Raw genomic sequence first — 26639 nt, forward strand, 5'->3', positions numbered from 1 at the left:
TTATCTGAATATGAAGGTAAATGCGAGGGAAAACAGATAAGACAGTGGAAAATAGTTGCCTCCAGGGAGTGGGAATCAGGGTGAGGAGGAAGATGGCTCAGAGAATACAATTCTTCTTAGAAACTAGGACAGACATGGTATTGCCACCATTCTACCCTGTTTTCTCGGTAGTGCTATCCCGGTTTTATTCAGGACAGCAGTATGCCCGAGCAGTATTCCATGCGTCTCAGTCACTCTTGCAGCTAGATGTGGCAATATGACTTCATTCTGGACCATGGGATATAAGTAGAAGTTGTTGGGTATGACATGCCTTTTGGCCTTACCCTTTTATTTTTCCTTTCTGGTGCCTGGGATGCAGACGTGAATGTCTGAAGCTTATTGTAACTAAGGACTGAGAAGCAGAAAGCTAGAAGAAGCATTTGTTTCTGATAACTTCTAAAACTGCCAAACAAGGACTGGACTAGGTAGCACTAAACAGCTTTTACTATGAAGGAATAAGCCGTATGCATTTAATACAGCAGATTTCTTATCAGAAACAATGGAACTGAAAAGACAATGGAACAGCATCTTAAAGGGAAGAAATCCAACTGTTACCCTAGAATTCCTTCCACACATTTAAAAAAAAGTAATAATAAACCCAAAATAAAAAAATTTTATTTACATATAAATGCTGCAATAATTCATCAGAGACAGACCTGGACAATAAGAAATGTTAAAGGAACAAGGAGTACTGGAATTGGTAACTAAATGGATAAATTTATTAAAACATACTTTCCCTTTAAGATTAAGAACAAAGCAAGAATGTACATTCTGATGACTTGTACTCCAACTTGTCCTAGAGGTTCCAGTTGGTAATAATGCAAGAAAAAAATGCATCTGTATTTAAAAGGAAAAAGTAAAACTTTAACAGGAAAATGCAAAACTTTATTTGCATACAATATGACTGTCTATGTAGAAAATCCGATGCAATCTATAAAAAAGCCAAATAGCTAATAAATGATTTTTAGTAAGATTGTAGAATGCATAATATGCAAAAAAAAAAAAAATCAGTTGTATTTTTATATACTGTTGACAATCAGAAATTAAAATTTTAAAGTAATACTATTTACAATAGCAGGAAAAATGTAACATACTTAGGGATAAATCTGACAAAATTGTGCCAGACATGCACATTGAAAACTAGAAAACATTGCTGAGAGAAAATAAAGAACTAAACAAATTAAACAAGACTCAATACTGTTGAGAGATTAGCTTTCCCCAAATTAATCTACAGATTCAATGCAATTTCAATGAAAACCCTGGCCATTGTTTTTTGCAGAAACTGAGAAACCAATTCTAAAATTTATATGGAATTGAAAATGACCTAGAATAGACAAACAACTGTGAAAAAGAAAAACAAAGGGAGCTAACACCAACCAACTTCAGGGTTTATTATAAAGCTATAATAATCAGTATAGTGTTGTACTGGAGTAAAGCTAGGCATAGAAATCATCAGAACAAAAAAGAGAGTCCAGAGATAGATCCACATATACATGAACAACTGATTTTTTTTTACAATGGCGCAAAGGCAAGGCTGTAGAGAAGTGATAGCCTATTCCATAAATGGTGTTGGAACAACTGAATACCTACTTTCAAAAAGGAACTTTGATCCATACCTTGTACCACATACAAAAATCAACTCAGAATGCGTCGTAGACCTAAATGTAAAACGTAAAACTATAAAATGTCTACAGGAAAACATAGGAGAAAAATCTCTGTGGCTTGTTTCAGATTCACAATTTTGGAGTTCCTCTTCTATAATGTAAAAACCCATTTGCACACACAGGTGACAGTGGCTTTCATCACACTGCTCTGAAAGAGGAGGCTGGGATGTGAGCAATCTGTGCAGTTATCTCTGTGCCTCTGATCCACAAACCTTATGCTCTCATGCTTGCTCTCAGGAATATGAGTATATCTATATTTGTCTATCTAATCTCAGGTAACTCCATCACTCTCATGATCTTAACTACCACTTATTTTGTTAGGACTCCCAAATTTATATTCCCAGTCTAGACTTTTTGGTTTTCAGACTGGTTTTTTCCACTAGCCCTGCAATACATTCACTTAGATGTGTCACTGACATCTCGTACTCAGTGTGTCCAAAACTGCACTTAATATCCTCTCCCACACATCTGCTTGTTTTTTTTTTTGTTTTTTTTTTACCTTTGGAGGCATGAGCTCTGCTTAGTCACCAATGCCAGAAACCAAACACATGTGACAGTACAGGAGAGGCAAGATTCCCATATAAATTCAATGTTTATAGCCGAAATGACTGAGAGAGTGGTTTATTACTAACAGAAAAACATCCCGGAAAGCAACATTACATTTAGGTAGGAAGATGCTGAGATTGTGGACATGTTGATTTCAAGGTGCTGGCAGGCATCCAGGTGGAGATTTCTAGCAGTCAGTTGGAAATGACACTATACATGACAGACTGCTGATCTTGGTTAGAGAAATGAAAGCTCAAGAGCTTTTTTGAAAAGTTTAAGCTGTGGTTTGACAGGAATCATACTGTTTCTAAGAGTGAAAACACTCAGAAGCATTCAGCTGTGGAGGACAGACCACAGAGAGGAAGAGAAAGAGAAGAACACTGAGGAGAAGAAGGGGTGGCATTTGGAGTGTGCTTTCTGGCCAATTAAAGGACTGGCAGCACAAATCAAAATTTACTTTGATGATGGGTCCTTTGCTAGAGAGTTCTGGGATATGTGACTCGTTTTTCCTTCTCTGCCTGACAAAATCTCTTCCTTCTCTTTCCTGCTCCCTCTCTTACCCTATTTTTTTTTTCTAGTCTGGAGTACCTGGTGGAAAGCAGTGAGGGGTGGGGGCCTGGCTGTAGGTTTTTCACTCCACTGCATTAGGAAGGCAGACAGTAAGGAAGAGGTTGGCAGAAAAAGTCTTAAGGCTCTGGCTGCCCTTTCTGATTTGCGCATGAATGTTGTGGAGTTGACAGGCTGCCTGAGAGAGGCTGAAGAGCTGTGTGTTCTGCATGTCTGGAATTTATTCCTTTGGCTCTGTAAGATGTGACACTGCATAATGGCCATGAAGTAATTCTGATCCTGTGACTATCTTGGCAAAAGTTCCAGAAAGACATATGGACTAATCTTCGGGACATTTGTAGAAGACCCTTCCCTTAGGGACTGTCTTTGTAAGCTTGCTTTGCAAGACTTCCAGTCTTATGGCTCTCACCTTCATTCTATTCTGTTTTTACATAGGAGATAAAAAGCTAAATTGTATTCAATTGGAAGAACCAAAAATATTAATGTAAGAGCAAGTCATCATGATGACACATATCAATTTCTCAACTCTGAGGCAGTGCACAGAGCAGAACTCTGGATATTAGCCCAGCCAGAAGTAGGAAAAAAGAGGTCCAGGGCTATCTTGGTACACACTGTGCAAACATACGTTTCCACCATGCTGGGACATAGCATCTTCATCTACACATTTACAAACAGGTGACAAAAGCAAAAAGTCTTCCTAGGAACGATAACTTGCATAAATACTGTTCTGTAACAAGCTGTTCTGTATGTAGGATCCTACATTTCAGGTATATTTGAGGAATTACTTATTTCTTATGGAAACAGATTTCAATCTACATACATTTTTATCTAAAAACAGTTGAGATAGCACAATAAATCCAGCTAAGTTTCCCCGAAGTTTCTGTGTGTGTTTGGGAAATAACTACTTGTTCAATTTAAACTTCATTTACGGCCTTCATCTAATCCTTATTCTTGCGTCTTCCCTTGAAGAATATAATATGGTGATTAAAGAAAACTCAGAAACTTCCAAAGCCCAGACCCCAGTCCATGGAAAGGGACTGTGCCTTGCCCTGAAAGCTGCCGTTTAAAGCTCGCTCCCAGAAGAATGCCAGTTAGGAGGTCTGACAGGAGCCAATCTTTATTCACTTATGAGTGTTTTGTGAATCCTCTCTGAGAAAATTCTTTGGCGTTGTACTACTGGGAAAAGGATAAAGAGACTGAAACTGTGGAGACAGAGGTTCCCTGGGGTATGAGGTCTTCTTTGCTTAGACCTAAGTAATTTTCCCCTAAGGAAGCGCTCAGAATCACCTTAGGCTAAAAAACTGCCTTGGCTGATGGCCAGCCTTAAAGGGACATGTTTTGTTTTGTTTTCATCTCGGTGGTCACTATACCATTGAGGTCTAAGCAAGAGACTGTTCTATGAACCATGGCTGAGAGAAGTGAGGAGTTACACACTCTTCTGTATTCCCACACATTATGGTGACAGATGACGTCAGTCTTACAGACCATGAGTACAGACTCCGAGAATTACAGACCTTGAACAAGTTCATGATGTCATGTGACCCAGCCTCCTCTGCCTCAAGGCTCATGGATAATAACCTGCAGGGGTGCAGGAACAGTGGCGGGCTATCAGGACCTTAGGTGACATGAGGGGCATGAACAAAATTCTCCCGCACATGTCTGAGATACAGCGGAGGGAGTGTTGGGCACATGGATGGTTTTCTTCCCATGGCTAGAAACAAGACTGCTGACAGGTCCTAGTTTTACCCAGTTGTACAAGCTTCTTTTCTTAGTTCTGGTACAGACAAATAAACCAGGAAAGGGTTCTGATTGGTCTTACATGGGTCAAATATTCCCTTACCCCAGGACCCAATAAACATGGCTGTGTGTGTGTGTGTGTGTGTGTGTGTGTGTGTGTGTGCGCGCGCACAGAGCAGGCCCAGCTTCACGGACATGCCACGTGTGCAGTCGCACAAGGCCCTATGCTTCAAAGGATCCCATGCGTGGCTTAATGCTCTGCTGCTACCATCGAGAAACTGTTAAAAAATATTTGAACAAGGGATTCTGCACTGCAATGTCCTTGATCCCATAAATTCTGTAGCCAGCCCTGGTATGGAGTCCTAGTTCAGCTTGGCAATCCCTAACATAGTCATGTGGGTGGGGTGGACGGGAAAGAGGAAATAATTCCCAGGAGCAGTGGCTACCGGGTGGCCAGTACAGCTAGCGTAGTTCCGAAAATGGAAAAGATATGAAACATGATCACGACACGGTTCTTGTCCTCAAAAATCTCAGTCTAGTAGGACAGAATCTGTCTTCCAAAGTTTGTCTCCACAATACCCATATAGCCAAATGAATATATATAAACATATATATATATATGTATAGTGAATGGGAATATCCAACTACTGTTGGAAAGTGGAAGTTCCTCAAGAAATTAAGAACAGAACTTCCATATGATCCAGCAATCCCACATCTGGGTATATATCCTACAAAGGAAATGAGATTATCTTGAAAACTATCCATACTCCCATGTTCATTGCAGCATTATTCACAATAGCTAAGCTATGGAAACAACTTAAGTGTTCATTGACAAATGAATGCATAAAGAAAATGTGGCACATACGTAAAATGGAATATTATTCAGCCTTGAGAAGAAAATCATGTCATTTGCAACAGATGAAATTTGAGGGCACTATGCTCAGTGAAACAAGCTACTGCAAAGAAAGACAAATACTGCATGGCATCACTTACATGTGGAACCAAAAAATATAAAGAGTCAAACTCATAAAAACAGAAAGTAGAAAAGTGGTTGCCAGCGGCTAGGGCATGGGGGATGTAGGGAGAGGTTGGTGAAAGGGTACAAACTTGCAGGTATAAGATGAATAAGGTCTGAGCATCTACTGCAGAACATGGGGATAATATTGTACTGTATAACTGAAATTCGCTGAAAGAACAGAACTTAAATGTTCTCCCTCCCCCTCCCCAAAGGAGGTAAATATGTTACGTGATGGGTGTGTTCATTAACTCAATGGTGGGATCCTTAAACAATGTATACATACATCAAATCATCATGTTGTATACTTCAAATATCTTATAATTTTATTTGTTAATTATACCTCAGTCAAGCTGAATAATTTTCTTAAAAGAAAATATAGGGAGAATGTTCATCTTTGCTTTCAACCTCACAAATACTAGTTTTTATAAAATGGTAAGCTAGTCTATGATTACAGATGGAATTAAGAGTCTCCTATAGAAGAGTGACACCACTCTAGCAGCCGTGACTTAACTAGTATACACTGTTAAAAATATTCTTTCTACCAAATCCATAAAGAATAGGACAAAGTAAGCCCTGGAATGGTGTCTGTAACCTAGTCGGGACTAGTGAATAGATGGAGAATAAATAGGAGAAGAAGTTGAGTAAAGAAAAAAACAAAGGAAGAAACAAAAGGGAAGGAGGGAGTAAGTTGGCCATGCTCATTTTTTCAAGGTAGTCAGGTTCTCCAGGAAGACGGTAGATGGAAACCATAAAAGTAAAGGGTAAGCCATATCTAGAGCAATAAAGTTTATGAAATGTTAATTGGGTTTACTCTCAGAATTCTTCATTTTATTATTATGTTTAACACCAATCACTAAAAAATTAATCAGGGAATTTAATTTATGAAATTCCTTTTGTTTCAGATTACAAGCAATCCTCTGAGTGAATTGAGCATTCTAAGACAACCCCAAACAGCCCTGAACAAAGGCTGTAGTGTGTCATTTCCTTTTATATTGTAATATCTTTGAGTCACTTGCAATCTATAAATAAACTTGCATTTTACAGAAATGGCCTTACAAAAAGGAGCACCATGGTGGAATTCAATACAGAAGGCTATTTTTAAAAGTGTTTTGATTTTTTAAAAATTAATTATGAGCCCTAGATAATACAGGAGTTATAACTTGACTTACTACAAGTTTTATGTTGCTCAATGACTCTTTAAAACAATTCTTCCACATCTGTGCTTTATTTTAAGTGTGAGTCAATGTTAACTGAAGATTTTGCTGATTGCGGCTGCCCTGTTCTATAGCGGGGAAAACGGAATCACTAATATTCCGAAGTCAGGAATAAATGTTGTTTACCTTTAAAAATATACGCTTGGTCTTTAGATCTTTGTGGTTTCCCTAGGTGTAACATAAGAAGTTATCTGAGAGCAAAATGAATCTTTGAAACAAAAGCCCTCCACTTAAACACATATAAAACAGAAAAGCAAGGGAAATTTGGGGCAATGTTAATCTTGGCAGAAAGACATGTTCAACTGTAAACCAATGAAAAAATAACATTATAAAATAATGAAAACTGCAGGCCTACATATATGTGTCCAATTGAACTTGTTAGTTGATTTTATATCGGGATAACAGAAAAGAGTTCTTAACGTAGATCAGACTTATGTGAAACCACATGCCTGGGAAACATTATAGTCTTTATCTTACTGTATTGCCCCGAAAACAAGACCTAACCAGAAAATAAGCCCTAGCAGATTTTTCAGGATGACATCCCCTGAACATAAGCCCTAATGAGTCTTTTGGAGCAAAAATTAATATAAGACCCGGTCTTATTTTCAGGGAAACATGGTATATCAAAATAGCATGATGTAAGAGTTGTAGTATTTGGCAATTTTAAGCCTCAGAAAGTGAATGTTAACTGCTCTTTCAAGGGTACGTGGTTTAAAAGTACAGGAAGAGAAGTGATTATTTCTGCCTCTATCCTAATTAACAAAGATTAAATGCCTACGTCTTATCTGGTTTTTGCTCTAGAAAAATAACCATTGGGTGGCTTTCTCCTAAGAATTCTTGTGGAGAGGAACAGGCATTAGCTATAGTAACCAGAGACAGGACAGGACCTCGGACATATGACTCTTGTAACAGAAACTAATTCATTTTCTGTAATTTGGCCTGTCTTGCCTCATTATATTTCAGACACAGTGAAAATTACCACTTCCAAGCTTGCTACTTCTTGATGACTAAAAATAAATAACAGCATTTTTTGAAAGAAGAAAGAGTATACACAACATTTGGTTCAATGGTACCATAGAATCCAACAAAACACACATATTCGGTTATGTTTTCAACTCCATGGACGACAGTTACTTACAGGGAGAAGCACAGTGTATGTGCTCCACTGCATAGCAGAACCAATGCAACGGGGTATTATCACTTTGAAATGAGTAACAGCTTAGATCTCTGTTGGGCAAAGAGACCAAAAGGGCATAAGGATAAGTCTGGTTGATGTTTCTAGAAAGAGCGAACAAGGTGAGCCAACAGAAAAATATTCTTGGTCTTCCTTGAGGAAGTAGGCTCCTATTCTAGTCAGTAGAATTTCTATAAGGGAGGTTGTTACACAGCAGCTAATGTCCTCTAGTCATAGATCTCAAGAGAAGGGCCCCAGGCAATCTGAAATGCCTGCTGGTCTAGAGAACTACGCAAGACAAATAGTTTCTTTCCTAAACTCAAGATTCTTCATTTTGACATCTGCTAAGGACACTAAACTCTGAGAGACTGTGAAATGTCAAACAGACTCTCGTAAATTGTGAGAACATTTCAAGAGATTATGTGTGTTTTGGTGTAGCAAGTAAAAGGTATTGCATTTATTTAATAAATCTATATAAAATTTTGAAAATCATGGGCTCTGAATCACTGCAAAATGTTCCCCAGAGATACTGTACCAATGTACTATGGCAACCAAAATAAAGATAACAGCTTTAGAGGGGGAACACAGAGAGAATGTTAGGCTAGATGGGCCCTTATTTGCTAGAGTGGCATTCTATGTAATCTTTCTCTCGCCTTTTGAAAAACATGATATCCACTCCCATTCTTCATATCCTTTCTTTTCATTTTTACTACCTGTGAGAGAAGTGAAAATGCCTTTGAGTAGAAAAGCTGGTCTAAATGTGGAATCAACATCAACTTGAAATCAATGTTGGGTCAAGCTTATCAAATCTTATTGGTGAATTAGAATCTAGAGTCAGACTCCAAGGAGACATGAATAATGTCTGTGCTGGTCTTTCCCTCCCTAATTAGTATTCATGAATCACTGGGAATTTTTTTTCTGTCTCTCTCTTTGCATTTATCTCAGTCGTTGTATCATCTGATTGCTAATGTGTTTGAACTGAGCTGCTTGATTTTAATTCAATCTGGCATCTCTTCATGGAACACTGAATTTCCTCTCAGCAGCCATACGTTAAACTGTAGTGAGCCCTGAAGGCTCTGCCACCAATGAGATTGCAGCCTTTATTGCTTTGTGCAGCCCACCCATTCTTGGTTCAACGGCAGCCTAGATCCTGAGATCCCAGTTCAGATACTCACAGGTAACGACACTGATTCCATGGCAGGATGCGTAAGATAAGGCTTTCTCTTCTCTTCTGTACCACCCTACTTCTTCCCTTCAATTAGCAGGGAGTTCATTCACTGAGGGAAAGATGTCATCAACGCTCATATGTCTTGGTGGCGTAGTTCTTTAACGTCAGTTTTTTGGTCCTCAAAATATTTAGACTTAAAATCAAGAGAACCATTAAAAATACAAAAACATTCATCTGTTTTTAAAACTCAAAGCTCTTGATCATTATTTGTGCATGATCTTGAAATAAGATATAGCTTAGATGTGTGTGTGTGTGTGTGTGTGTGTGTGTGTACAAGCCTGTCATTTTGAAGGACGAATACCCACTTCCAAAACACGAATGAGAGCGCTTCCTAGTGCATACGGGGGACCTGACGACATGCTAAACATGCTTACAGGGACACAGCGCCTAATATATCCTGCGGGTATTACTTGCTACTGAGGAGCGGCTGATTTCAAGAAGTGGAATTTCTTTCTTATACATAATTCCGGTTTGCTTCCAGGATTAGTCAGATTTCTAGAAGATAAAAGGCCTGGGAAAACAGCAAACCATCCCTTGAGACCAGACAGAAGAGGGCCAGGCAAACCTGACAGCAGCAACGCACTGGCCTCATCTTCCCCAGACAGCACTTCGTCTCTAAAAGACATTGGACAGGGTGTCCTATTCCCTGCCTTGGAAGAGAAGCAAATGGTATCGGTTTCTTTGCCGCAAAGCAATCTTCTAGAGAAAGCAATTGTTCCCTCCATATCAGTATTTTATCAGAATCAAGACTTAATGGTAAAATAAAAGGAAATGAATCCTGTTCTCCCGGTTGCCCAGCATGCACATATTCCCAGGCTTTCTTCTTCCCATAATGACACTTAACTGGGTCTTAAAATGTGGTTTTTCTAAGAAGGAACTTTATGTTTTTAGAATGCTTTTTCAAAAACAGGGCTTCCTCTAGTGCCACGACAATAATGTTGCCAATTTTGCTCGTATGTACATCACCTTAAGTGTTGTTTTGTTTTTTTCTCGTTATAAAAAGAATTTATACTGACCTGGCTATTCTCCCTTCCTCACCACATGGCATAAAATGTGAAGACAGCAGGCTGGGTGCTATAGCCTTAGGCAGATAGAAACTAACGGTCCCACAGAGGGACCAAACTCCTTCCTGTGTTAAAAAATACTAAGACAGGGCTTGCCCGGTGGCTCAGGCGGTTAGAGCTCCATGCTCCTCACTCCGAAGGCTGCCGGTTCGATTCCCACATGGGCCAGTGGGCTCTCAACCACAAGGTTGCCAGTTCAATTCCTCGACTCCCGCAAGGGATGGTGGGCTGCGCCCCCTGCAACTAGTAACGGCAACTGGACCTGGAGCTGAGCTGCGCCCTCCACAACTAAGATTGAAAGGACAACAACTTGACTTGGAAAAAAGTCCTGGAAGTACACACTGTTCCCCAATAAAGTCCTGTTCCCCTTCCCCAATAAAAAAATCTTAAAAAAAAAAAAAAAAAAGAGAAATACTAAGACAACCATCTACATCCAGCTCAGTTAGACTGCAAGGGACATTCTGTTTATTACTTTGCTAAACACCTTTAAAGCACTGCCTTTCTTTCCACAGGACAAAAGTAGTTTATCAAAGAATCAGTTAGTTAACACAATTTTATGGTTCAAAATTGTATACAAATAGATTTTTAGATACACTGCCATGGTATGTTATTAAAATAAACAATAGAAATTATCTCCTTTCAATTTTACTTGAAATTTTAATGTTCTCATTAAAATTGTTTACTTCATTTTAAAAAATGGAAACTTAGAACCACTTGTCTCATTCCCTCATATTGTACCCATGTTACTGAAGATGCTATAAATCCTAGAATACCATGTTTTCACATCATACCCCATTCCCAAACCAGTAAAAGAATGAAAAAGGGAGTAATTACAATTAAATACAACTTAGATTTTGAGAGAAAATGATTTGTGCTCAGAAATCAATGTGCTTATATAGATACCTGGGGATTTTGAGTGAAACACCGAGTCAAGCCAGAACGTTCCAACTCTGACATTCAAAGACTCTCTGAAGAACACTGAGCAAAACCAAGCATGGCATTTTAGACATACTTCCTAACTACTGTCGCTTATAAATAACAACTTGAAATTCTGCTCTTGGTTTACATCTCTTTTTTAAAAAATTGTTCTAAATTTATTTGTACTGTCAATTATATGAGCAAAACAAGAGCTGAGAAACTCGCCCTAAGAAAATGTTTTTGCTAGAAACCCTGTCCTGCTACCTTCTGAGCTTCGTGAAAATGAAAACCTCTGTGTCTTCCAGATGACAGCCACCTTCTCAGTGGAACCAAAATAGCTCTCTCAGCTAGAAAGCTGTCTGTCAGTGAGAGTTCTGACAGGTATCAGATTTGGCATGCAGAAGCACGGCAAGAAATGGTCCCATGGTGGGGGATTCGGTGGGAGCACCTGATTAGCTAAGGAGCAAGGCAGGAGGGGCGCTTGGAAAAACAGTGCACTCCGAGACTCTGGGTCCAACATGAGAAAACCAATGGGCGTTTCTGGAAATGACAGATAACCTCGGGGGTGAAGGAAACCATTAGCTCTTGTAGGATTTTGAAAGGGCTGTACAATATGCTGTGCCATGGAAGATGTCTATTTGTGAAAGGAATCAATTACATTTACACCCATGGGATTTTCTCTCCCTCTAGTGGTGGGGTGGGAGCCTTTGAAGAGATACACTATCACTGCACAATACTGCTTTGTAAACAAAGACGAATTTCCATTATAGTGTGTTTTGCACATAAAATTAGGATTTTCATTAGGTGTATTGCTGTCTCTTACAGGGAGGGGGGTCAAAAACACCCCTAATTCTTCATGTTAGGGAGTGAACTGCCTCCTAAATATGCTGATTACCAGTGGTAAGGTAGCAAGGAGCTGCCTCTCCTTTTGGCTAAAGGATACCCATGATCACTTGCAAGAGACGCAGATTCCCCCCTCCTCTGTAGTCAGATGAAAGGTGGAACCACGCTGTGATCAGAGACAACACTCCTGACCCCCAGTCTGGGCCAGAAAAACCTGAGGAGCTAAATGAGAAAGAGAAAGCAAGCTTACCCAGAGTAAAAGTGGGAAATATGGAAACTCAGAGGAGAGAGACTATTAAAGAGTGATCTGAACCTGATAGGAAGGTCAATAATGAGAGAGAAATTTTAGGCCAAATCTCCACCTCTACTTTGCAGTCTCTGTCCTTTCTCTCATTTTCATTTTTGGTCATGGGAAAATAGTTCTGGTGTAGCAATTGGGATCAATGATAGTGGGTGAAAAAAATAAAAATGATATAAAAATTAATCATGACAATTTTAAGGAGAGTAACTAAAATTGCCTCCATGGGGGAATTAAATTGCATAATATTATAACTGTACAGGAGTATTAATGGGAATAGATTGTAGGTTACAGCTGCCTAATTAATAGGTTATTGATCAATAATTGAAAAATCTATCAGTGTGAAGTATACAGAGTTTGCAGCTTTTCCCCCTGCTCCATAGAGAGCCAGGCATCAGTGATGCTTACTTAATCGCTCTTGTAACCAAACTCCTATTTTCCTGCAAACCCAATTTTCTTCTGGTTTTGTTATCTCAGGGAATAACACCATCACTCATCCAGTTGTACAAGCCAGAAATCTAGGAGTTACTTGATTCCAACTACTCTTCACCCATCATATCCAATCCATCACTAAGTCCTTCAGTCTTACCTCCTAAAATCTCTCACATAGGTCAATTCTCTTTGCCTCTACCACCACACTAGTTCATTATCTCCCTCCTAAACAGCAACTACTCCAAGGGACATCCACTCCATCCTTTGTCAAACGCATTCTCCACACTGCACTAATTCATTCAACAAATATTTCTGAGGGGGCTACATTGTACTCTGGGAATACTGTGTTGAATAAGACAAATTCCCCACAAACATCAGATGGTCATAAGCACTATGTGGAGAACTAAAATAGGGTGGTATAGTAGAGAACAGCTGGATGGTTCCTCTAAATTTTGCATGCAAATTCAAGAAATCAGTGGGAGTTTCAACCAGGGGCATGAGTTTCAACACATTCAAGAAACATCAGTGGGAGTTTCAACAAGGGGCATGAGTCAGCCGGGATGATGGTATCTGCTCTCAAGGCTTCCTCGCATATAAGAAGACTGTTTCAAATACTAGCCAAGAACAAAAAGGAGAATACAGGCATACCTCAAAGATATTGAAGGTTCAGTTCCAGCCCAGAATAATAAAGCAAGTACAGGCATGCCTCAGAGATTTTGTGGGTTTGTGTTCCAGACCACTATAATAAAGGAGAGTGTTGCAGCCAGCGTCATCTTTTTGCTGTGAAGGGTCTTGCCTTCGGTTTATAAAAAAACGCCACACCTGTGAAGTGCAATAAAGCAAAGTGCAATCAAATGAATTATGCCTGTAAGTTAAAATGCACCTGAAGGCTCAACCCAGGTCTGTCTCTAAGCACTTCTGCTTAAGTATAGTACTTAATACCTGCATGAAAGTACCTCATTTTTATTAACATTTCTGTATGTCTCCTCTCCCAAGAATGGAAGGTCCGTGAGCATAGGGGCTATAAATTGTCTTGCTCCCTGCTGCATTCCCAGTGCCTAAGAACTGTGCCTGGCATATAGGAGGCATGCAAATAAGTATTTGTTCCATTGATACACAAATTGGTGTGTGGAATGGGAGAGTAGACAGAGAAAATAACTGAGTGGGTCTGGGGGCTCAGGGGAGCTCAAAAGGGTGACTAGAATATAAAACCCCGGCCAGGTTCCTCAGCTTCGGACCTCCCACACCACCTGCTCTTACTCCAACTCAGACACAAGCTCACAGCCACAAACCTCTCCAACTCCCCGCTAGGAGGAGTCACACCGTCGGACCCGGAAACCCGCCTACGCTCTCCTCTATTTCTCCTTCCCGCCTCCCCGCCAGGGTTCCGGCAGCCTTCGAGTCTCAGTGCTCACCGGGAATAGTAGTCTTCCGGTGGCAGCTTATCGCGCTTTATCCATTTCCAGAACTACGCTTCCCAGAGAGCCTCGCGCCAGAGGGTGGCTGTGTCACCTGACCAGGACTTGCAGGGACAATGGCGGCGCCCATGGTGTGCCGTTTATGTTCTGGAAGGCGTTGGGCTTTAGCCTACATTAACCGCGGATCTCGCCACGGAGCAGGGACTCCGACTGGGTCCAGGTCCAGCGGGAAAAGGGGACAGAGCTCAGTGGTTCAGCAGCCCCTCATCACGGCCGAGAAGCCGAGGAAAGGGTATACTATTTCATACCATTACTCGCCACTTAAGTGTGAGGTGGAAGAACTGCGGGACAGGGGAGATAGGCGTAGATGATTCAGGCCACTACATCCCAATCTTCAGTTTATGTGTTTTGAAGAGGGGGAGGTTGTTGGGCTGTAACTTGCAGCCCGTGGAGCACACAACTGGCCCTCTGTCAGCCCCGCCCTCACACATAAACCACTCTCCTCAAGGAGGGAGATATATTGGGAAATACGCAAGTATAAAATCGCACGTGTTTTCTTGAATCGAAGGCCACACAGACGAGAATGGATTCAGTCAGCTACTAATAGCACCAGCAGTGGGGTCGGTGAAACTAGAAGCCGGATCTTATTTAGCTGACATTTATTTAGCGCTACAATGGGCCAGCAGTGTTCTAAATAAAGGTAGAAGGGGAGCCTTTACCTACAAGCTGAATGGTGGTGGCTTAATGTCATTAGTCAGAAAATACCACCTATGTGTGGAGGCATTTCATGTTGGACATTTGTATCTAGACCTAAGAGGATGCAGCCAATACAAGAAATCGTCCCTCTGGTTGTGTAGGGAGTTTTGCTTATTTTGCCAGATATCTTCAGAACAGCTGTTTATACTTCATTATATAAAACTTAAGTTTTCTTTTTAAATACACTTGTCCAATATTGTGTTTTTCCTTTGCATAGTTAGATTGGCATTACTTTTGCTTTTCAGTTTGGAGGAACAGAGGGAAAATGTCCAGAAGCATTCACTTTCTATTCTTTTCATAAATTAGATCATCTCACTGTGAATTGAAAGTATTTTTTTCTCCCATGTAGTGCAACTGCAAAAATACTTTGGATAATTTTTTAGTGAATGCCAAATTTCTAATAAACTCATTGTTTAATTCCTCTAAATTACAAGCTGTGCTTCCAAACTTTAAAAAGGAATTAATCTCACAATACTATAAATATAGAACTTCATGTGTTGAAAGGATTGAAAGAAAATCCAATACATGTAAATAAAAATCTAGATACTGTGTTTCCCTGAAAATAAGACCTACCCCGAAAATAAGCCCCAGTTAAGATCTCAGCAAGACGGACACATTTAGTATGTTATGACGATATTCTAGAAGAAGATGACATGACTGTAATTGAATAAATGTGGATTGTACATGAAAAAATAAGACATCCCCTGAAAATAAGCCCTAATGGAGCAAAAATTAATATAAGACCTGGTCTTATTTTCGGGGAAACACGGTAATATAGAAAATTGCTTGGGAGAACAGCAAGATAGGAACAGACAAAATGTGGAGACAGTATGTGTAAACAGGCCGTCTACAAATTGTCTGGGATACGTGGGTTTCAGAGGGACACTTGTAAGAACCTGGAGAGACCTGTGTATGGAATGTTCATAGAGACCCAATAGAATAGAAGTGGCCACATAAGAGGGATTATTAGAGTGTTTAATAGCTTCTTAGATTTAATAGCAATCAAGGCGAAACAAGCAAAAGAATCTGAAACTAAATCTTGGGAATTGAAAGTGATTTGGGGTACCAAAAAAAGCCACATCTGATGGTTTAATGTTTTCCTTTGCACAGTTTCCAGAAGAATATCATTTAGTAGTGATCAATTATATCTGTGTCACTCTGGTCATTTTACCCACTGTTATAAAATGAATTCAAAATATGACAGAATTGTCCTTCCTTTTCAAATAGTTATCATTATTTGTGCAACTATTTATCATGATTTCTAGTAGTAGAATCCTGATGTTATAATAATTCTAAAAATTTTCGCAAGATCAGCTTTCTTCATTTGCTGAGTGATTAATTGATAAAGGACAGTTGATTTAGAAAAGGCTGCTTTTCACTGGTCAGCCAGCAGTCGCTACCTGATACCCTTTTCTAAATTGTTTTAGATGCCAAATTCTTCCTTTCTCTATCACCTTCCTGTTTGTACAGTGAACTCTCCTTATGCCATGTTGTACATGAATTTTATTTTACCAGTCTTGTAGGTGTTCATTATGAATTGTTTTTTATTTAGTCACTAATACAATATGACACATTTTTTAATGGAAGGGTGTAAAATTTTAGTAAGTTGAAAATACAAATAGGAAATTAATATTTGTGGTTTAGTTTCATAGATAGAAATTTATGTATGGTGACAGGTCTAACTACTTCTTTTATCTCTCTCTTTAGGGAACACGAATGGGCAGCTGTGGTAGGTTTGGAAATTCATGCCCAGATTTCCTCCAACTCTAAACTTTTCTCTGGATCTCAAGTCCACTTTGCAGCACCTCCAAATTCTTTGGTATCTTTTTTTGATGCATCTCTGCCTGGAACTTTGCCGGTAAGGTTTTTATTTCATCCTATTTTCATTAGAAAATGTTTGTTTTATTGAACATAGATAATGATTTCCTTATTTTATTATCTTGGCACAGCTCTTAAGAAATACTCGTTAAGGGAATTTTGGATGAAATGGGTGAACTAAATGTTTTCTAAAGACCCATCTCTATAATTCTGTTTCTAAGCCTAAACATCATCTGAGATTAGTCATACATTTATTCACTCATTTCACACACATTAAAGAATGTCTACTAAACATCAGACACTGTGATATAAACTGGAAAATAAAGATGAGTGATGATCCTTGCCTGTGGGTTCACAGACTAATGGGGGAGATGTGTCTTATAAACAGAGTGCTGTGTGATTACTTCTGTGAAGGTAACACGCAGAGAGCACGGCTTTGGAACCCAGAGGAGGGTCACCTGATTAAGTAAGAGAAGGATAGTTGTGAGAAATTGGGGTAGGGGTGTGGTTGGTTAAGGGAGGGGTGTTGGAAGAGGTGGGTCTGAGCTGTCTGAGAAGCCAGGTGGAAGTTAGGCAGGTAAATGGAGGAGGAGGAAGAGTGTAGTCTAAGGAAGCAGCAGATACCCCACATAACAGTGTAAGGTTGATAATGATCGTGGGTTATCGACAATTAAAAAGTCCAAATGGAGAAGTAAGTCAATCACAATATGTGTTGACTAGTCGTTATCTACTCATTTTCAGTTAAACTCAAGGACTGACTGTGTCCAGTGTACTCATCAGCAAGATGTTTTACTATGTATTTTCCTTTAGTTGGTGGAATTTTGAAGAAAGGAATGGAAGGAACAGTGTGACGATTTGTGCTAATAAATGGCTCATAGTCGGTCCAGGACATAGAGTATCAACTGGATGTGGTGTTTCCTGCCGTCCTTGGAGGAAGGTGTATATATGGTGGTGATGAGGGAGTGGGAGGATTGTCATGGGTGAATTCCAGACTCTCTACCATTGAAATACAACTGGAAGCTGCTTGAACTGAGCACTTGCAGGCCTGCAGGGGCAGAGGTTTACTTTCCTCAGAGTCATTGCCCGGTGTGGAAGGTTATGGGCAGTGCTTCCAATGTGCCTGCTGGACCCGGGGCTTGAATTGTATTGGGGCAGTGTCTCTAGCTCATAATTTTTTCCTTGTGCTTTTTATCATGGAGGACCCCCATCGGTGCAAACAATATCTAAGGTCACCTTTATTTGCTATTGGGTGACTGGTGGAAGACAAGTGTAAGGGTGTCTGTCTCTCCTTCCCTCCCTCCTACTTACAGCGTCTTTATATGGAGAGATTGTTTTTGTTTGAGGAGACAGTTTTTCACCTATAAATGTATGAGTTCATTTTGGGGCAGAGACTCAGCTTTCATAGGAATAAAGTAATATCTATTCAGACAAATGAAATGGAAAGCAGTTCATCACAACACCATTCCTTTTTCCTTCTGAGTGCAAAACATTCGTTTTCACATGATAGTTCATTATCAAGAGACTGGACATAACCTCTAACTTCTTTGTAGGTTTTTCCAGCTGGGAATGTAGTATCTAGCAAGGCATTTATTATAGTTCACACTTAGAAACAGATCTGTTTTCAGATAGGCACGTTCTCTATAGATAAGCTCTTTAGTTGGGGCTAAATGTGGTCAAATATTAGAGACAATTCAAAATAACTGAAATGTCGACATGCTTTGAAAGCATTCTGGCTGTGCACCAAAGAAGGTACTTGCCAGTGATACCCATATCAATCCATGTTAATAAAGCAGTGAAGGTGTTTGGGATATTGGAGCATTGAGAGCTTGACCTACATTAAGTGACACTCAAAGGCTAGAATTCCAATTTTGCTTAAGCTGGGATTTGTTTTTCCTCTTCAGAGCCTACAGCACTCATGGTTCGAGTATCCTAAAGGGTTATTCTCTCGACAGAGCTAATCTGCCTCTTTTCAGAAGTGTTTCTGTCTTTAAAAGACCTATTTTGGTATGTGAGCAAAATTATACCAAAACTGCCAGAATACAACATTGTCACTCCCATACCATTTTAAAACCCTATGATTTACCTATATAGAGATGTAAGATATACTGACACATTTAAACAGTTGTCCTTCTCTAAGCCCTGTGGAGAGGCTGTATTGATATTTTGATATTCTGACTCTTCATTTGGTTTATTTTGTACATAAAATGGTGACCAGTTATCAGATACACTGGTAAGAAGACAGAAAAAGGCAGCCAAAAGAATTTATGTTACAGTGTAAAGTCTTTCTGTAGGCCAAATTTGGTCTATATGTAATTTCATTTGCCCTGCTGGCCCATTAAAGAGAAAATATGATCGTGTGTGTATCTTTTTTTAGGCATTTGATTCTCCCTCTCTCTGTGTCTTCAGTCACTCAACTGACATATATTGGATGCCAACCATGAGCCAGCCATCATACTGGCTCTAGTGACACAGCTTTAAACAAGGTAGAAGACAGACATGGATCTTGCCCTCATGGACCATGGACAATAAGCTGGCAATTGCAGTACCTTTTAATAAACATGTTAGCAGTGGAAATATAGGAGCTCTAGAGCGCATAGGAGGGGCATTCAATACAGATAGAAGGAATTTGCAAAAGTGGCCAAATAAAAAGTGAATAGGATGTACAAAGATCAGAAGAAAAACAGGACAGGGCCTGCTCTAGGAACTGAAGTCCCATGCATTTTAGCATAGAACTTGAATATGGTCATGGCAAGAGGTGAGGCTGATGTGGGAAGCATAGTTTGTACCATATGCGCATAAGCCCTGCTAAGGAGTGTGGATCCCATTTGCAAGGAGAATGCAGGGTCAGAAACTCCAAGGAAGGGCGTGTTTTGAGAAGGAGGGACTACAACAGTGTCATGTTACTGAGAAGTCAAATACACTTGAGGCCTAGGAAGTGTCCATTGGACTTATCAATGGGTACCCTTTGCAAGAACCATTTCAGTGGAGTGTTGGGCATAGAGGTCAGTGACAGTAGATTGAGAAATTTGAGAGTGCTGAGGAAGAGGTGAGAGTGTGGACACACGCTTCAAGAAGTTTGGCTGTGAAGGAAGAGACTAGTAGGTGAAAGGAGACATAGAATCAAGGGGAACATTTTTATTCGTCCTGATTTCCTTAACACTGAAGAGACTTGCGAATGTTTAAATGCTGATGCGTTATAGTCAACGGTAATGTATTGTTAAATTGTTAAAACACTTTAAAATGTTTTAAGAGGGTAGATCTTATGTTAAGTGTTCTTACCGCAATAACATTTAAAAAAAAAATTTAAATGCTGATGAGAAGGAACCGGTGGAGAAAGAGCAGTTAAAAAGGCGTTTGATTAATATGGCAAGTTGAACATATGCATTTAATCAGTATCTTCCCCCACCCAAAGAAACCCTGCTAAAATAATGGCGAAAGAATTTAAAAGTCACAAACCTCCAAGAGAATAAGAGAGGAGACGAGAATGCTGGAGAGATGGTAGATGGAGGAGGGCCTGAGTTAGCAGAGCAGGGTTCACTGTTACCTAAACAGGGACAGAAAGCCTGCAGGAAGAGACACTGGTGAGAAATGAGATCGATGGTGTGCCCAATGCAGAGCAGTTAGACCTAAGGTCCTCTCCCTGACCCTCTTCGGCTGCTTCACCCCTGCAGAGATCTATAAGTTTGGGAGAAATTCAGCTGGTGACACACTCTCCCTGGATTCCCCAGGCAGAGCAAAAGGCACTGGTGTCAGACAGTTTCTGAACTCCAGGGCCTGCCCAGTCCTTTTCCCTGCCCAGTTTGAGCAGCTCAAGTGACCTGATACGACCATCTCTCCTCTTCCCCTCCTCCCCCAAGCTGGAATCTGTAGGAACTTATTCAGAGATTACATGTCCCTAGAAGGAAGAATTTGGAGGAAGGGGTGGTTGTTTCTCAGTAAAAAAGCTACCTGGTCACCTGACTGACCTAGAGTGATGGTCACCAGTCAGCAAGCCCTGTATATTGATATAGAACTTTTACTCAACATTTTATTACCTTACTTTAAATTATAAATTGACAGCCAAAAATCACCAGGCATTTGAGGAAATTCTCCAACAGAATGGACAAAAAGAAAAAGAAAACTATAAGAGGCAACAGATAACGCACATGGTAAAAGAATAGTTTAAAAAAATAAAATATTTTATAAGTATCCTCTGAGCGGTAAGAAATAAGAACACTGAAATAAGAGCATGATGCTACTTTATAAAAATGAACAATCAGGGAGGCCAGATGGCTCAGTTGGTTAGAATGTGAACTCTCAACAACAAGGTTGCTGGTTCAATTCCCGCATGGGATGGTGGGCTGCGCCCCCTGCAACTAGAGGTTGAAAACGGTGACTGGACTTGGAGCTGAGCTGCGCCCTCCACAACTAGACTGAAGGACAACGACTTGGAGCTGATGGGCCCTGGAGAAGCACTCTGTCCCCCAATATTCCCCAATAAAATTTATTTAAAAAAAATAACATGCCATTATTTGGAGAAAGAAATGATAGCTTAGCAACAAATCAGAATATAGCAATGGAGCCAAAAAAAATGAACAATCAGAATTAAAATGAGCTCTTAGAAATTAAAATTATGATGGCCCCCAAAATCCAAAGAGTTAGAAGACGAAGTCAAGAAAGTTGCTAGAAAGTATAACACACATGCAAAGAATTGCACAGTAGGGGGAAAAAAAGAAAATGAGAGGATCAATCTGGGATGTCCAACATCTAATTAATAGGAATTCCAGAAGAGAGAAAATAGAAAAAAGGAAACTCAAATAACACAGATTATTTTCCCAGAACCGAAGGACACACATCCTGAGACAGAAAGGGCCTGCCAGTGCAATGAGTAAAAATAGTCTCCCAGGCAGGCAGGCAGGCACGTCATTGTGAAGTGTAGGAACGCCTGGGATAAAGATAAGATACTAGAACTTAAAAAGAAGAAAGGAAAGGTCACGTGCAAAGGACAGGGAGTCAGAAAGGCATCAGACTTCTTAAAAGCGGCACTTAAAACTAGAAGAGAATGGAACAGTGCCTTAAAAAACCTTAGGAAAAAAAGTCATTCTAGCCTAGAATTCTGTACCCAGCACTATAAATCAAATGTGACAGTAAAATAATGACATTTTCAGAGAGACAGGTTCTGAAAAAATGGTCCTTCCATTATGGGAACCTACAGGTGTAATGTAGAGGTTCCAGCTTGCCAGCTCTGCAGCAGGCCCAGAGGGCCGATGGGAGAGGAGGAAGCACAGCTCTAGAACAGAGGTTTCAAGAAACAAAGGGAGGTGGGTGGGCACAGCAGATATCTAATGTTTACATAGAAAAGAGATTTTACGTATAAACTGGAGTCTGAGAATAATAAGCAATAGGTAATAACAAGTGAAACAAATGATAAAATGAAAGAGACCTGTTAACTCCAGGAAAAACTAAACGTTCAAGAAAGGAAATACAGTCATAGTATATACTTAACAGCTCAGCACAGATACATATTTATGTAATAATAATAAAAGAAGCACCAACTATTGATTTAACAAAAACTGATGTAACTGGGATATGGGGAAACAAAAAATTAAATTCTTCCCCTACCATAATTAGAAGTCGTGTTCTAAATTGATAAAGGAAGGAAAAAATAATATAAGAACATGCTTTAGGAACATTTTTGGCCACAGATTAGGGGAGGCCTCTTTCTCCTTTCAGGCCCTAAATTGGTTGATTAATTTTGTTGTTTTTTTTGGCTGTTATTTCTTTTTGTTTTTTTTATTTTTAAAATAAAGTAACGAATGAAAGATTTAGAACTCAAATGACAGATTATTAGTCAAAGTGTTTTCAAAAAAGTTTTTTTAGATTTTAAGTAATAATCAAATATTACCTCTGGCAGTGCCTCAGCCTTCTGCTTGTGAAATTTCTTTTTTGTTTCCAGAGTCCAAACAGTGACAGACTCATCCCCCCCCCCCCCCCCACGGCCCCACACACACCTGTAACCCTCACCCTTAGCCTGCTCTTACTGGGAATAGGCTCAGCCACATTCTGGATCGTTCACACTCAAGTTCATACAGGTGGTGGGAGTTCCTGCTTCCCCTGGAAGTGAAGTGACCTACCAACCTCACCTTTTGGACTCAGTCATTCATGGTGTTGCACTTAGGCGATGACATATTTTGTTCTTGAATAGAAATACTCGTATAATAAAGTAGCAAGCATGAATAAGTCCTTATGAGACAGAGTAAGATACAGAAGTATTGCAAAACAGCCCACCTTGTAGCTTACATATATCATCTCTGGGAAGGCAGTGGCCCAGGTATGGTGGCTCCGTGTGCACCAAACAAGAGCACTGTGTCATTGGGACAGTGTATCAAGGCTGTCTTTTTCCCTGATTAAGGAAGGATTGTCACAATGCAAGTGGCCACAAGCATTGGCCAGCAGGTGATGGATTTTCCAAAGGTTCCCTGGCACAGCATGTTAGTTAAAGTAGGAAGGTAAATACCAGGTAAGACAGCTTGCTGCCAGGGAACAGGACTGGCCGGGGAGGGTGGTGAGAACGTCTGCTTTTCACTATCAGTCATTTCAAGATACATAACTGTAATATTTTGTTCAACAGTTAAATGTAGGTTTAAGCAAATAACATACGGGAGAAAGGAAATTATTAATATAATCAGGTTCCTGAGAAAGCAGGAGTCGTCCTGCAGGGAGACAGCTCTCCCACTGCAGCCTCAGGGAAGATGAGCCCCTCTGCTCACGGGTAGAACAACTTTTTAGGTGGGCTTGTAGAAGATTGCGGAAGCTCCCATCTGATTTCTTCATTTTTTAGCAAATAGTGTTTCTTACAACTCACTCTCCTTTTGGGCGCTCTTTCCCGCCTGTTAGCATCGCTTGCATTCTGCGTCGGTGGGTGGTGTCCTTTCTTCGTTTTCCTGTGCCTCCAATCATTTCTGTTTCTCCCTCGCTCTTGAAGGATAGTATAGAATTCTAAGTTGACAGTTATTTCCCCTCAGCACTTGAAGACATGATTCCGTTGTCCTCAGGCATCTATTACTGCTGATGAGAAGTCTGCATCCTTTGTAGGTAATCTGTTTTTTCCTCTCTGATAGCTTTACGCAGGCCATGTCCAGGTGTGGATTTGTTTTTATTTATTCCACCCCGTACTCAATGTGCTTTTTCCACCTGAAGACTCTAGATTGGACTGTGAAGGTATCTCTGTGAGATGAATTCATCTCTGCCCTGAGCTTTATTGAAGTTTCTGTGCTAATTTCTCAGCCCCCAACTGTCACACAGGTTAGATAGTGGCTACATTCAAGCCCCCACACCCAAGCCAGGCACAGGGCCAGGGGCTCTGATTTCTCATGCGTTTTTTTCACCCGTGGCCTCCTCTATATCAGCTCCCTCGCTTGGTGGCAGAAGGTTTACTGACTGCACCAGGAGTTCGTGGCTCCCCAGGTGCCCACCCCTGTGGGCTCACAGCCTCGATTTCCGCTCCTGAGGTGCTTTAAGTCTCCAACATCTGGTGTCTCTTCAACCTCGTTAACAATAATGGTAGCAGTAAAATCAACTGACATTTACCGAGTGCTCGCTATGTGCCAGGTGCTGTTCAGGTGCTTTCTTTATGTGTGTTAACTTATTTTAACCTCGTAACAGCTCTAGGAGGTGATTCCTATCATTATCCCAATTAGAAAGAAAGTGGAGAAGCCGGATTCAAATCCGGTACAGGCGTACCTCATTTTATTATGCTTTGCTTTATTGCACATCACAGAGGCTGCGTTGTTTTACAAATTGAAGGCAAGACCCTCCGCCAGCCCTGCTTGCTTCCTTGCCGTGGTCCAGAAGGGAACCTGCAGTGTCTCCGAGGTATGCCCGCGGCCTGGCCTATAACTTCATACTCTTAGCCCCTTTGCTGGTCCTTCCTCCTGCAGTTCCCCCGGGTGATAGACGACTTGAAACCCCACTACTCCTGTGAGCCCCAGGAGACTTCCGAGATCCCCAGTTTTGCTTTTGAGCTTGGCTGTGTGTGTATTTGTGAATTTGTATGCATGTATCCGTATCTGGGTTTTTAGATACAATATTCATTTTCATCCACTATGTCTACCCCACCCCCATTCTGATTAGTGACCCTTTTTCTGAATGTTTCCTAGGACCACAGGCATTTTATCTTCTTGTTTTACCTTTAGTTTTAGAATTGTGTGGAATCCCATCATAAATCTTCAGACTGAAAAGGTCATTCAGCACATTTTCCTGCTTAGAAGCAGGATTACAGCTAAACTAAGGACAGCTTTCTTGGTTTTTGTAGCAGGAATTCAGTCTTACTCGTTATTTTGATCTAAAAAACACCCACAAAAAACCTCTTGCTCTGGCACAGAATCTTTTTTAATTTATTAAATAATTATTTGCATGCAAAACTATAGACAGGATCCTAGGCTATTTGCTTCGAGTTGGTGTCATGCGGGAGACCCTGCTCGCTGCGCCATTTGTCATGCAGGGCGGCCTTGGGGGTCTCTGCTCCCGCTCCCCATACAAGAACGCAGGATATGGTGAGGCCAAAAAGGAACACCCACGGAGCCATAGGTAGGGGAGTCATACCACTATATTCTCTCTGGCGGCACTATACTCTCACTGGAGGCTGGATCCACACTGTCCACAAACCGCCATCCACGCTTGCCAGCCCAGCCGCCATCTTCTTGCTAGCCCCATTTTTTCTCTTTTTGCTAGCACAGCCACAGCAGTTATATTAGTGGCCAATGGCTCACTGGTTACAGCTGACGGCCAACTAGCCACAGCTGATGGCCATGAAATCACAGTTGATGGCCATTTACTACCTGAGCCAGCACCTGTCTATGTGAGGCCGAGAGCCTGGAAACTACTTTCTGGGGCTCTGCCCCCACAGTTGGTTATTTTTTATCAATGTCATTCTGGTTTCTTTCAATACTTTGTATATGGATGAAAAATAGGAAAGAAAATGTATTTGTTTGATCAAATGTCATAGGATTTACAAGTCTGTTTCATAATTTGTCAGTGTTTCCAGTAATGGTGAGATTTCAGCAAGACTCCAGTTTGTTTGAAATTTATGCAAGTGCAAACCTTCTCTGTGTTTCTCTCGCCCTCTCCCCCCACCCCCCCACCCCGTTTCTCCGCCTGTCCCCCCATTTCCCCCCTTCTCCGCTTACCTCCCTTCCTCTCCTTACTTGAAAGGCTCACCCCTCTGGGTGCTAATCCCTATGCAGGAGAAAGCGAAGAGAACATTGTTGCTGATGCCCCTGCAGGCTGGTAGTTTGCTCAGCTGTGACCAGCAGACAACTTCTGATAATTTCAGGCTGTGCCACAATTAAATTAATTAGAAACTAGTGACTCTGCCCTTGTTTTGCTTGTCTGAAAGCTTTTGCCTGCATGTAACACGGAATCCCCTCCTAACCATGAATGCTGCTTATTTCCCGAACTGGAGAAAGGGCTCTAAAAGCTGTTTGCCACGCACATATGCCAGAATAGTCTCCTCTTTTCTCAGGATCGGCCTGTCTTAAAAAGCATTCTGGGCTTTCCCTATCAGAGATGTTTGGAATTGGCCCTGGCAAGCTATGGAATGAAAACAAACGTTTCCCTCGTTTTAGAAAATTTTTTTTTTTAAATTCACAAGAGTATATACCGCTGTTAGCAAGGAGTAGGGGAATAAAGAAGGGAAAAAAATATGTGAATAAATCTGATGCGATGCCTGCTCTCTGGTAACTAACAAACAATGCAGATACTGTGCTTCATGCTGGAGATTCCTTCCTGAGCACTTCTGCAGACTGCACCATTTCTTACCCCTTAAATGATAATGAGAATGCTTTTGGGAAGTACTTAGATTAATTTATTTTTTAAATTTCTTATGACAGATTTATTTAAAGCTAGGTACAATGTTCTTTCTGGCT

The 26639-nt window shown here is 40.6% G+C and overlaps 1 protein-coding gene and 1 long non-coding RNA gene across 3 annotated transcripts in view; one reads left to right on the forward strand and one right to left on the reverse strand.

Moving 5' to 3' along the window:
- The window catches only part of LOC109442509 (uncharacterized), a 142408-nt gene extending 128283 nt beyond the window's left edge, over positions 1-14125 (reverse strand). The window contains exons 1-3 of the long non-coding RNA XR_012498188.1: positions 14035-14125; positions 13391-13564; positions 12065-12234 (exon numbers count right to left, since the gene is read on the reverse strand). This is a non-coding gene — a long non-coding RNA (uncharacterized LOC109442509). The remainder of the gene's footprint in view (positions 1-12064; positions 12235-13390; positions 13565-14034) is intronic.
- A 116-nt stretch (positions 14126-14241) lies between these two features.
- Positions 14242-26639, forward strand: part of GATB (glutamyl-tRNA amidotransferase subunit B) — a 78968-nt gene continuing 66570 nt past the window's right edge. The window contains exons 1-2 of one of the 2 annotated variants that reach the window (XM_074338446.1): positions 14242-14452; positions 16624-16774. In XM_074338446.1, the coding sequence (XP_074194547.1) occupies positions 14277-14452; positions 16624-16774 (327 nt within the window). In that variant the 5' untranslated portion in view covers positions 14242-14276. The remainder of the gene's footprint in view (positions 14453-16623; positions 16775-26639) is intronic. The other variant, XM_019722812.2, reaches the window with a different exon arrangement.

The sequence above is a fragment of the Rhinolophus sinicus genome, linkage group LG07, assembly GCF_036562045.2.
Source record: "Rhinolophus sinicus isolate RSC01 linkage group LG07, ASM3656204v1, whole genome shotgun sequence".
In the NCBI taxonomy this organism is placed as follows: Eukaryota; Metazoa; Chordata; class Mammalia; order Chiroptera; family Rhinolophidae; genus Rhinolophus; species Rhinolophus sinicus.